Source organism: Scardinius erythrophthalmus, assembly GCF_964197995.2.
Source record: "Scardinius erythrophthalmus genome assembly, chromosome: 1".
NCBI lineage: Eukaryota > Metazoa > Chordata > Actinopteri > Cypriniformes > Leuciscidae > Scardinius > Scardinius erythrophthalmus.
The window spans coordinates 74,078,657-74,092,480 of record NC_138221.1 but is presented as its reverse complement, the minus strand read 5'-3'; the positions used below and the strand labels follow the sequence as shown (position 1 = coordinate 74,092,480).

The 13,824-nt window shown below is 36.4% G+C and overlaps 1 protein-coding gene across 1 annotated transcript in view; it reads right to left on the bottom strand.

The window, feature by feature from the left end:
- LOC308696617 (uncharacterized protein) overlaps window positions 1–13,590 on the bottom strand; it is a gene marked incomplete at its 5' end in the record, with an annotated part of 38,045 nt that extends 24,455 nt beyond the window's left edge. Inside the window, 5 exons of the mRNA XM_081375475.1 lie at window positions 6,509–6,682; window positions 8,478–8,651; window positions 10,453–10,626; window positions 12,676–12,800; window positions 13,390–13,590. Coding sequence (XP_081231601.1) covers window positions 6,509–6,682; window positions 8,478–8,651; window positions 10,453–10,626; window positions 12,676–12,800; window positions 13,390–13,590 — 848 coding nt within the window. The remainder of the gene's footprint in view (window positions 1–6,508; window positions 6,683–8,477; window positions 8,652–10,452; window positions 10,627–12,675; window positions 12,801–13,389) is intronic.
- Window positions 13,591–13,824: the final 234 nt, after the last annotated feature.

Below are 13,824 nucleotides of genomic sequence, written 5' to 3'. Positions count from 1 at the left end.
TTTCTTTGTAAAAAAGAAAAAGAAAAAAGATTATAGGCCTACATTTTATCATATGTATTCATTAGTTTGAATATAGCCGCATTGGAACATCTAACATCTTAGTCTATGACTTTATTTTTGACAATATATATATATATATATATATATATATATATATATATATATATATATATATATATATATATATATATATATATATATATATAACGTTAGATATGAGCAGAAATTGCTAAACAAAAGCTTATTTTATGTGGCAGTATATTTTACAGTAGCCTAAAAACTGTACCCAAATCTAGTCAAGTGACTGACTGTAGCGTTGTTTTTATGAAATATTAGGGCATATAAATGCTAATTTGCAGTTTAATACGTTGCTTGTACAAATACATTTTATTTCAACATATTCCAGTCGATTTTTACTCATCTCAGTAGGCTATAGCAAAGCAGTTTATTCTTTCACACACCGACGCGCGATTTATATTTAGGCTAAACAGTCTTTACAAATATGTACCCTTCATTCATCTCACAGAAAGGCGAGTCATATTATAGAAATGCGATTCATCTTTTTGCGGTTTGCATAGGCCTACACTAACGTTATTCCATAACGTTATTCCACACTTGAGAAAAGAAAACAGCCTACCTCACTCCTCAGCGGGATCTGCTCCTCATATCAGGATATATTGTTCCTCATATCAGCACTGTTCTGAGGAATCTTTTCTCCATAAGGTAGGCTATATTATGCCTCACTCGATCGCGACGCGCTTTGTTTACAGCTGATGTGGGCGTTTCACAGATCTTCAATAGTTCTCAGAATTTGCGTTTGAATAGCACGCGCTCTCCGTGGGCGTGTCACATTACTGTGAATTAGCTCGTAATGAGCTCGACTGGAGTCGCTCTCTTTTTATACAGATTACAGAAGATGAGAATATTTGTTTTTTATATAAGTTACTTCATTTAACAGATGCGATCTCAAGCTTTATGCCCGTGGGTCTGTTTGCCTGTTTGACTGAATTTTCGCGGAGTTATAGATCATTTTCGAACGCGTTTCAAATGGGAGTTTACTGACAGTGAGAAGGCAGAAATCGCATCATGTTAATTTTTCTTTATTTGTCAAAAAACAAAACACTTTATTTTTATTGTGAGTATACAGAAAAAAAATAGAAACTGAACAGGATCGTTTGATGTATTACACGAAAATGAAAGATCAAAATTAACAGAGCATTTAGTGTTTATTTTCATTGCTAAAAAAAAAAAACGAGCAAAACGCGCGGGCGCGTTTTTGGTCCCCAGAGGGTTAAAGTGAATTTCGTTTTGTATTAATTGTATCTTAATTTTAATCAGTGTTTCATTATCCAATTTCCTACATTTAATAAATAAAAAGTAAATATAGCAGACAATAGATAATCACGACACGGAGGCGCCAGCGCCTGAACTGGAGCTTAAGCTATCATCCATGAACTGAAACTCAGCGTATAAGGTAGCCTACTCGCCTCACACACCTAAAAAAAAAGAAAGAAATATATCTATCATCTATAGAAATCTCTACTTTTAACCTTCTGAGGTCTGAGGTGTTTTCTGGGCCCTGGAGGTGTTCTGACATGCTCTGACATTTCTGGTTATTTCTGTTACTTGTGACATTTTCATGGCTAAAGTCTAATAACACTGTATTCAGCACAAACTCTGCTACAATAATATATCAGCAGCATGTATGTAAAAGTTTGTAGTTTTGAGATAATGACATTTATGCGTGGTTTGTGAAAATACAAAAAAAAATTCTCACTGAAATAAGGCCATGAAACCCATACTGATTATTTCTTCACAAGACTTTTGAAAATTGTATGACGTAGCCTAGAATATTTGCTGCAAAACTATGTGAAAATCACCCTGACTGCTCATTCAGATAAGACAATATATTGATTTAAAAATTTTATGACGTGTTTTGTGTGAAAAAGCTTTATGCGGGAGCTCATTAATATGTAAGCTTTTCTCACCTGAGAAAGACAAAGAACCTCCCCTAACGGCCCTATTAGGAGCTATCAGGCCCTGTCATTCTGAGCAACCTTGCACAATACTGTAAATGAGGAGATTTAAAAAAGAATGGCTTTTAAATTGTTTGGATTTATTTACAACACAACATAATCCAAAGATACACAACAAATGCCAAAAAAAGCACTTCAAAGACAGAGACCTTTGTGCCATTCCTAAAAACATTATACATACCTTTTATTTCCAAGATTTTCACTTTACCGTGTTCACGTACAGAGACTTATGTGAATGGTGAAGTCCTCAGTGGCATCTGGGCCCTGAAAAAAAAAAGTGAACATACTGATATCAAGAGAAAGGCCTGCACGATTTTGGAAATAAATATTAGATTTTTCTGGTTAAAATTGCTTTTTAAAATTCCTTTTTAAAATTCACAAAATACACACACACACACACACACACACACACAAATGTTTCCAACAATATATAATATAATGAACACCAGGTTTGTTGTGCCTTGTAGGCATAAGGTATATGCGCAGTGCCGGATAAAATAATAATAACAATAAATAACCTATAGCAGTATAAATCTTCCAAAAGATTTCAGTAACAACTAAGCTAGAGAAAAATATATTGATTATCATGTTACTTCAAATGTTTCCATCCGTTATGATGATATGAAATGAGATAATAATAAAAACATGAAGCCGTTTGGTGCGTTTTGCTTTCATCCAAAATATGATACAGTACATTCAAACGCGATCGCGCAGCAAAATATAATACATTCAAACGCGATCGCGCAGCAAAATATGATAGATTCAAACGCGATCACGCTCAAATATAAAACATTATGGTTACCATATACATATCTACGTTTGAGCAGATATCCACAAACACAGTAACAGTAAACACGGGTCTAAATATTATAATATTCCCCATATATCTAGCAACAGTTCAACTGCAACGTGACATTTATGCAACAATAACAAACTAATATGTAAGAATTTCTTACCTTACATCTTTCTTGTCTTCAAATCGCGTTCTTCTTCTTCTGAGGTAGCCTAATCCAATGTAAGCTCAGGCACGTCTTTCAAACTCGACGAAAAGTGAAGTGAAGTGTTTTGTTGTTGAGGTAATGAGAGTCCACGTTCCATGTGGAGATTTGCATGTGAATATCTTTTGCGCGAGTGGGCGTGGCCAAATTAACTGTAATGAGCAAGCGTTTGAGAAGCTGGACATCTTGTTGGTTTTATACAAATTACTTAAACAGAGAATATTTGTTTTCGTTTTGAATCCGATCATTTAAAAGTACACACTTAAATGTTTATAAAGGTGTATGGCTCATAAATGTGTGACAAGTATTCGCTGAGTTTTGTTTCAGTTTATAGACGTGCTCAAGAAAAAAAAGTTCACCGCGACGGAGAGGCAGAACGCACACCCTGTTTATTTTCTTTATTTTACAAAAGCACAATGTTTTGATTTGATTGTAAGTGGACACATACAAAAGGAGAAATATCACAGATTCTTTTTTTATATTTCTTTTTTCTGTATGACCATAAATTACGGAGTAATTTAAGTTTAAAGTGCTACAATGTGGAGAAAATCCAGCAAAACGCGCCGGCGCGTTTGTCGACCTCAGAGGGTTAACCCTCTGGGGTCTAAGGTGTTTTTGGGGTCCTTGAGATGTTCTGACATGCCCTGACATTTTTGCTTTTTTCAGTTGCTTATAAACATGTTAATAGAAAAAAAAATTACACACTATTTAGCACAAACAGGGCTACCATGAAATGTGAGCAACAAGAATGTACATGTCTGCATTTTTGAGAGAATAATGTTTATGCATGGTTATTGAAAAAACTAAAAACTAAAGTTTCTGAAATAAGGCCATAAAACACATTCTAAATATGTGCCAATAAGACTTTTGTCTAAAAGATGTCATCGCCTAGTGTTTTTTCTTCAAAATAAAGTGAAAATCACCCTGCCTTATCATTCACATAACACAATACATTGATTGGAATTTTGCAAAGCACTTTCTGTTTGGAAAGGCCATATGAGGAGTGGGCGTCAATGGTCATGTATATGTAGTGGTTCACACCCGAGGAGACAATGGGGCATGCATACTTAATTAGCCATTCATTCAGGTGAGTCACTGAGCCACAAGAATGCAAGCGCAACAGTTGGAAGCATCTCAATTCTTTTTTATTTTTCCACATATTGTGCTTGCAATTTGGCCTATAATATCCAAGGAAAACATGTCTAGTAATTGTGCAGTTAATTCTCATTCTGTATTTTCAGTTTTGGAATATTTATCCTCTCCCCAAATTTGTCAATAATAAAACACAATAAAAGTTATTTAAAGAAAAGGCTTATATTTACCTTTTAATAGTTTGTTTACATCTACCTTGTAAATATATTTTTTTATTAAAAAGGTTACAATTACAACAACAATTCAAGTGTAATCTTTCTTTGTAAAAACTAAAGTATACATTTTATCATACATATTTCAAAGTTAAGGATTTGATTGATTATTTGATAACTTTATTTTTGACAAAACATATTATATTTAACATAAGCAAATATTGGCAAACAAAAGCTTATTTGAGGTGGCAGATATTTTACAGTAAAAATGTATAATCTATCCAAAACTAATCAACGAAATGTTGTCTTTCATATGTCTGTAACATAGGTCTTTCATTTTTATTATAAGAAATATAAATGTTAATTTGCAGTTTAATACGTTGCTTATACAAATACATTTTATTTCAACATATTTTAGTCGATATTTACTGAGTGTAGCAATACATTTTGATAAAACCGAAACATTCATACACAAACAGAAACGCCTGACTGTAACGTTGTTTTTATGAAATATTAGGGCATATAAATGTTAATTTTCAGTTTAAAACGTTGCTTATACAAATAGCCTACATTTTATTTCAACATATTTCTGTCGATTTTTACTCAACTCACTATAGCAATACAGTTTGCTAAAACATCATCATTCATTCACACAGAGACGCAATTTAAATTTAAACTGTCTTTTTGCGAGCTGTGATAAACAGCGGGCATCTCTGCGGCTGCCGTTCATTCATTCACAGAAACGCGATTAACTTAGGAAAAAAAACTTACTACATATTCGGATCCTCTCTCCTGCAATACCCGCACTCTGAGGTAGATTTTCCATTATTAATATTTCTCACAGCGCTGCCAGATGGTGTAAACACGTAGGCTACAATGATCTGAATAAACTTGTTTTCTCGAGCTGAGATGGGGGCGTTCACAGGTTTGCTTGGATTGCCTCAGTAGTTTGCGTTTGAATAGCACGCGCTCTCCGTGGGCGGAGTCACATTACCTTTGAATTAGCTCTAATGAGCTCGACTGGGATCGCTCTTTTTAATACAGATTTCACAAGATGAGAATATTTGTTTTTTATATAAATTACCTCATTTAAAAGCATATAATTCAAGCTTCATGTCTGTGTATCTGTATGTCTGTTTGACTGAGTATTCGCTGAGTTACAGTTCATTTTCGGACGCAGAATGGACTACACTGACAGACAGAAGGCAGAACTCGCATCACGTTTATTTTTCTTTATTTGGCAAAAAGCACAACACTTTGTTTTTATTTTGAGTATACACAAAAATAATACACATTTAACAGAATCGATTGTTGTATGAAACTTGTTTTGTAAAATCAAAGTCAAAAGAGTATTTTGGGTCTCAATTCAACTCATAAGGAAAAAAGCGAGCAGATCACGCCGGCGTGATCTCCGACCTCTGAGGGTTAAACAGAACCATTCAAAACAAAATAAAACTATGTAATCCGTATGAAATGTGCATTTCTCTCCGACGCGTTCACTACTGCGAAGATCGCGAGTCAGTATCGTCAACTTCATCTTTGCAGCCGACACAGAAAACACTTGTTTATTAATAAACAATTAAAATGTCTCATTGCAATATTTTACAAACTCATAATAATTACTTTTGCTGGTTCTTTGTGACAGCTTTTAGGTGCCGTTTACATGAACGCGTCACTGCATCAGCACCGAAAACATAGAGAGAGAGTTTCTTTGTTTACCAGTTCTGTCTAACAAAGTATTAGATATGACTGACAGAGATTGTAAACTAATGAAGTCGGAGAATGTGAGTGAGCGCTGTGTGATCAGGCACTGGTGTTCTCAGCACCGCCCGTCAAAATAAAAGTCCGGAGCGCCGTCAAAATAAAAGTCCCGCTTCCAACACATCGGCCAATCAGAAAAACGTATCGGCCGATGCCGATATTTTAAAAGTGCCAAATATCGGCCGATATATCGGCCTTGGCGATATATCGGTCGACCACTAATGACGATGATGACTAAACAGGTGACACAACTGAACTGATAATGACGGTAACCATAGAAAGGAAAATAGGAACCAAGCAAAACTGTACAACAAATTGTACAGCTTAATATATAACTAAAATAATATATTAGTTATGAATATTTAGCCTGCATATAGCTAATTTAGTTAATTATTTGATACCGTCTCACCTCAGTGTCTTCAGTTGACAGTCTGGATCCTGCAGTAAATCACTGAGCTCCTTCACTCCTGATTGTCCAGGATCATTTCCTGTGAGATCCAGCTCTATCAGGTGTGAAGGGTTTGATCTCAGAGCTGAAGCCAGAGCTTTATAACCTTCTTCTGTCACACTGCAGTTAGAGAGTCTAGAACAGAGAGGAAAACTTTCAGCTGATTAATCAGTTAAACCTGAACAATATAAATCCTTAAACTGAATTTAAATTTATTCTTCATACAAATGTATTGAAAGTCAGTTGCAAAAACTGACAATTGAATATGGAGGCAAACAAAAGGCTCAGTGAACTTTAATATGTTAGACATCAACATCCCTTTCAAGATTGCAATTAACTAAAACTGTACAACTCTGAAAGTCTATGATCTGAAAATGGTTGGAAAATTAGAAAATTAAAGTTTGGGAATGGCCCAATAAAGTCCAGACTTCAATTCCATTAAAATGCTGTGGAAGGACTTGAAACACAGCTCATGTTGGAAAGCCTACAAATGTCACTGAGCTGAAGCAGCTTTGCCAGGATGAGTGAGACCAGGGGCGCAGCCCAGTGTCAGAGGGGTATGAAGCAACAAATTTGGCGAACAATGTAACAATTCTTTGAGTGGTGGAGTTGAAACGGGTTACATGCTTATTTCACAGATAAGAATAAAATGTTAATTTGATTCAATGGTTATTTAAAGTTTTACTTGGCTTTTTCAGCCACACTTCAGAGGACTTTAGAGCGCTAATGTCTGTTAACATGAATATTTGAAAGCCTCCAAGCATAGATATCACACTTTAAATTAGGGCTGCACAATACTGGGAAAAAATTACATTGCGATATTTTTTTCCCAACGATATATATTGCGATATTGCGAGCCATCAATCCAGGCTATAAGACTGCTTTAAAACTTTCACAGAGACCTCAAACAGAAAGCACAAAGCCTTTCTTTAAAGCGAATTTCGTTTTGTATTAATTGTATCTTAATTTTAATCAGTGTTTCATTATCTAATTTCCTACATTTAATAAATAAAAAGTAAATATAGCAGACAATAGATAATCACGACACAGAGGAGCCAGCACCTGAACTGGAGCTTAAGCTATCATCCATGAACCGAAACTCAGCGTATAAGGTAGCCTACTCGCCCTCACACACCTAAAAAAAAAAAATTGAAATATATCTATCATCTACAGAAATCTCTACTTTTAAACAGAACCATTCAAAACAACATAAAACTATGTAATCCGTATGAAATGTGCATTTCTCTCCGGCGCGTTCACAACTGCGAAGATTGCGAGTCAGTATCGTCAACTTCATCTTTGCAGCCGACACAGAAAACACTTGTTTATTAATAAACAATTAAAATGTCTCATTGCAATATTTTACATACTCATAATAATTACTTTTGCTGGTTCTTTGTGACAGCTTTTAGGTGCCGTTTACATGAAAGCGTCACTGCATCAGCACCGAAAACATAGAGAGAGAGTTTCTTTGTTTACCAGTTCTGTCTAACAAAGTATTAGATATGACTGACAGAGATTGTAAACTAATGAAGACGGAGAATGTGAGTGAGCGCTGTGTGATCAGGCACTGGTGTTCTCAGCACCGCCCGTCAAAATAAAAGTCGGGAGCGCCGTCAAAATAAAAGTCCCGCTTCCAACACATCGGCCAATCAGAAAAACGTATCGGCCGATGCCGATATTTTAAAAGTGCCAAATATCGCCCGATATATCAGCCTTGGCGATATATCGGTCGACCACTAATGACGATGATGACTAAACAGGTGACACAACTGAACTGATAATGACGGTAACCATAGAAAGGCAAATAGGAACCAAGCAAAACTGTACAACAAATTGTACAGCTTATTATATAACTAAAATAATATATTAGTTATGAATATTTAGCCTGCATATAGCTAATTTAGTTAATTACTTGATCCCGTCTCACCTCAGTGTCTTCAGTTGACAGTCTGGATCCTGCAGTAAATCACTGAGCTCCTTCACTCCTGATTGTCCAGGATCATTTCCTGTGAGATCCAGCTCTATCAGGTGTGAAGGGTTTGATCTCAGAGCTGAAGCCAGAGCTTTATAACCTTCTTCTGTCACACTGCAGTTAGAGAGTCTAGAACAGAGAGGAAAACTTTCAGCTGATTAATCAGTTAAACCTGAACAATATAAATCCTTAAACTGAATTTAATTTTATTCTTCATACAAATGTATTGAAAGTCAGTTGCAAAAACTGTCAATTGAATATGGAGGCAAACAAAAGGCTCAGTGAACTTTAATATGTTAGACATCAACATCCCTTTCAAGATTGCAATTAACTAAAACTGTACAACTCTGAAAGTCTATGATCTGAAAATGGTTGGAAAATTAGAAAATTAAAGTTTGGGAATGGCCCAATTAAGTCCAGACTTCAATTCCATTAAAATGCTGTGGAAGGACTTCAAACACAGCTCATGTTGGAAAGCCTACAAATGTCACTGAGCTGAGCTGAAGCAGCTTTGCCAGGATGAGTGAGACCGGGGCGCAATTACCTAGTGTCAGAGGGGTATGAGGCAACAAATTTGGCGAACAATTTAACAATTCTTTGAGTTGTGGAGTTGAAACGGGTTACATGCTTATTTCACAGATAAGAATAAAATGTTAATTTGATTCAATGGTTATTTTAAGTTTTACTTGGCTTTTTCAGCCACACTTCAGAGGACTTTAGAGCGCTAATGTCTGTTAACATGAATATTTGAAAGCCTCCAAGCACAGACATCACACTTTAAATTAGGGCTGCACAATACTGGGAAAAAATTACATTGCGATATTTTTTTCCCAACGATATATATTGCGATATTGCGAGCCATCAATCCAGGCTATAAGACTGCTTTAAAACTTTCACAGAGACCTCAAACAGAAAGCACAAAGCCTTTCTTTAAAGCGAATTTCGTTTTGTATTAATTGTATCTTAATTTTAATCAGTGTTACATTATCCAATTTCCTACATTTAATAAATAAAAAGTAAATATAGCAGACAATAGATAATCACGACACGGAGGCGCCAGCGCCTGAACTGGAGCTTAAGCTATCATCAATGAACCGAAACTCAGCGTATAAGGTAGCCTACTCGCCTCACACACCTAAAAAAAAAAAATAGAAATATATCTATCATCTACAGAAATCTCTACTTTTAAACAGAACCATTCAAAACAACATAAAACTATGTAATCCGTATGAAATGTGCATTTCTCTCCGGCACGTTCACTACTGCGAAGATCGCGAGTCAGTATCGTCAACTTCATCTTTGCAGCCGACACAGAAAACACTTGTTTATTAATAAACAATTAAAATGTCTCATTGCAATATTTTACATACTCATAATAATTACTTTTGCTGGTTCTTTGTAACAGCTTTTAGGTGCCATTTACATGAACGTGTCACTGCATCAGCACCGAAAACATAGAGAGAGAGTTTCTTTGTTTACCACTTCTGTCTAACAAAGTATTAGATATGACTGACAGAGATTGTAAACTAATGAAGACGGAGAATGTGAGTGAGCGCTATGTGATCAGGCACTGGTGTTCTCAGCACCGCCCGTCAAAATAAAAGTCCGGAGCACCATCAAAATAAAAGTCCCGCTTCCAACACATCGGCCAATCAGAAAAACGTATCGGCCGATGCCGATATTTTAAAAATGCCAAATATCGGCCGATATATCAGCCTTGGCGATATATCGGTCGACCACTAATGACGATGATGACTAAACAGGTGACACAACTGAACTGATAATGACGGTAACCATAGAAAGGCAAATAGAAACCAAGCAAAACTGTACAACAAATTGTACAGCTTATTATATAACTAAAATAATATATTAGTTATGAATATTTAGCCTGCATATAGCTAATTTAGTTAATTACTTGATCCCGTCTCACCTCAGTGTCTTCAGTTGACAGTCTGGATCCTGCAGTAAATCACTGAGCTCCTTCACTCCTGATTGTCCAGGATCATTTCCTGTGAGATCCAGCTCTATCAGGTGTAAAGGGTTTGATCTCAGAGCTGAAGCCAGAGCTTTATAACCTTCTTCTGTCACACTGCAGTTAGAGAGTCTAGAACAGAGAGGAAAACATTTAGCTGATTAATTAGTTAAACCTGAACAATATAAATCCTTAAACTGAATTTAATTTTATTCTTCATACAAATGTATTGAAAGTCAGTTGCAAAAACTGACAATTGAATATGGAGGCAAACAAAAGGCTCAGTGAACTTTAATATGTTAGACATCAACATCCCTTTCAAGATTGCAATTAACTAAAACTGTACAACTCTGAAAGTCTATGATCTGAAAATGGTTGGAAAATTAGAAAATTAAAGTTTGGGAATGGCCCAATAAAGTCCAGACTTCAATTCCATTAAAATGCTGTGGAAGGACTTCAAACACAGCTCATGTTGGAAAGCCTACAAATGTCACTGAGCTGAAGCAGCTTTGCAAGGATGAGTGAGACCAGGGGCGCAACTACCCAGTGTCAGAGGGGTATGAAGCAACAAATTTGGCAAACAATTTAACAGTTCTTTGAGTGGTGGAGTTGAAACGGGTTACATGCTTATTTCATAGATAAGAATAAAATGTTAATTTGATTCAATGGTTATTTAAAGTTTTACTTGGCTTTTTCAGCCACACTTCAGAGGACTTTAGAGCGCTAATGTCTGTTAACATGAATATTTGAAAGCCTCCAAGCACAGACATCACACTTTAAATTAGGGCTGCACAATACTGGGAAAAAATTACATTGCGATATTTTTTTCCCAACGATATATATTGCGATATTGCGAGCCATCAATCCAGGCTATAAGACTGCTTTAAAACTTTCACAGAGACCTCAAACAGAAAGCACAAAGCCTTTCTTTAAAGCGAATTTCGTTTTGTATTAATTGTATCTTAATTTTAATCAGTGTTTCATTATCCAATTTCCTACATTTAATAAATAAAAAGTAAATATAGCAGACAATAGATAATCACGACACGGAGGCGCCAGCACCTGAACTGGAGCTTAAGCTATCATCCATGAACCGAAACTCAGCGTATAAGGTAGCCTACTCGCCTCACACACCTAAAAAAAAATAGAAATATATCTATTATCTACAGAAATCTCTACTTTTAAACAGAACCATTCAAAACAACATAAAACTATGTAATCCGTATGAAATGTGCATTTCTCTCTGGCGCGTTCACTACTGCGAAGATCGCGAGCCAATATCGTCAACTTCATCTTTGCAGCCGACACAGAAAACACTTGTTTATTAATAAACAATTAAAATGTCTCATTGCAATATTTTACATACTCATAATAATTACTTTTGCTGGTTCTTTGTGCCAGCTTTTAGGTGCCGTTTACATGAACGCGTCACTGCATCAGCACCGAAAACATAGAGAGAGAGAGGGGGGGGGGAGAGGGGGAGAGAGGGAGAGAGAGAGAGAGAGAGAGAGAGAGAGAGAGAGAGAGAGAGAGAGAGAGAGAGAGAGAGAGAGAGAGAGAGAGAGAGAGAAAGAGAGAGAGAGAGAAAGACTTTGACTTTAACAATCACTTTAATATAAAAGTCAAATTATTTCCTTCCTTTTTCTTCTTCTATTCTAGACAATTATACAGACAATGAGGCATCACAAAAAAAAAAAAAACTAACAAAAAATTAAATTTCCATCGTAATCAACATCACAAATACATTGATTCACACCCCATTTATATTTAAACGTTTCAATGTCATTAACCAATTTATAATAAGTGTACTCAATTTTTAATCGTGACCTTATTAACCCACTTAGGACAGATTCAACATCACAAGACTCATTACCATTCATTTTTTCTTTCCGTGACACCCAAATGGCCATTTTAGCTTGTCCACATAAAAAGTTCATTAAGACATGGGCCTCTTTTTTACTCTTTTTATACTTCGGACCATATATGAAAACCATAGGTGAGAAAACTTCTCCCAAGGTCTGACACCACCCTTCTATTATTGGAAACAACTGTTGTAATCTAGTACAGTCTAAAAATAAATGAAAAACAGTTTCTGGTATCCCACAGAAAGGACATCCCTCCCTCACCTGTGGATCAAGACGTGCTCTGTGTCTGTTTGTAGCTATTATACCATGCACTAACCTCCACTGAAGATCTCCAGCCCGTTTTTCAATAGGAGGTTTGTACAAGGTCCTCCAGCTGCCCTTGGGGGAAGCACCTAAACCAAACACCTTTTGCCATTTAGACTCTTTTAAACTCATAAGAGCCTGAAAATGCAGTATCTTGACACACAATGTGTACAATGATTTTTTATCCGTTTTGCTGAAAAGTCCCAAGTCCCTGAGGTGTCTTAAAAGTTAATAGTCCACCCTCAGTTTCTTCCCAGCTTCCAGTCTCAGCTGCAATGTTTACTTCTGGAAAATCACATATATTCAGTTCTCCATTATACGTTTCTAAGGAGAGTCTGTAACTCTGTGGCAAAAACTCAACTATGAGAGTCAAAATTTTCTTTGCCACTCGAATAGATCTTATGTCCATTTTTTCAGCAAAAATCTCAGCTGATATCCATTCACCTTCAGGTATTAAGTGTCCAATTTTTGTAATTTTTGCAGCCCACAGACTTTTCCTGAGTGATGCAGAGTTAAAAAGCAATGGTTCTTCTTTCTGCCACAAACTTTGTGCATTGCTTGACTCCCGGGAAATCTTAAAAAGTGTCCATGCTTTTAGGAGTGATCTATAAAACGATGTTAATCCTGCAAGATCCAACCTATTTATGTCCATTAGGAACAAGTGGCGATCTAGTCCCATGTTCCCTGCTTTTCTCAATAGGATGCACGCTATCCCAGCCCAGCTCACGTCCTTCCCATAGAGGAGTCTCTGAGCCACTTGAAGCCTGAAAGTCTTTAGTCTGGATCTGATGTCCACTAGGCCTTGTCCTCCTTCCTGTCTGGGCAGAGACAACACTGAAGCCTTCAGCCAATGCTGTCCCGACCAGAAAAAATCCACCAGACATCTCTGAATTTGTCTCACAAATTCTTCTGGAGGTTCAAGGATCATCATTCTGTGCCAAAGGGAAGAGGCTACAAGGTTGTTACATATCAGCACCCTTCCCCTATAGGACAGCTGGGGCAGCAACCATTTCCAATGAGACAACCGCGCACGTACTTTCTCCAACAGGCCCTCACAATTTTGCTTTCTGTATTCAATTGTCCCCAAAAAAAACTCCCAGATATTTAAAACCTGCCCTTCCCCATTGTAGACCACCAGGAAGTGGTGGACTATTTACAATTT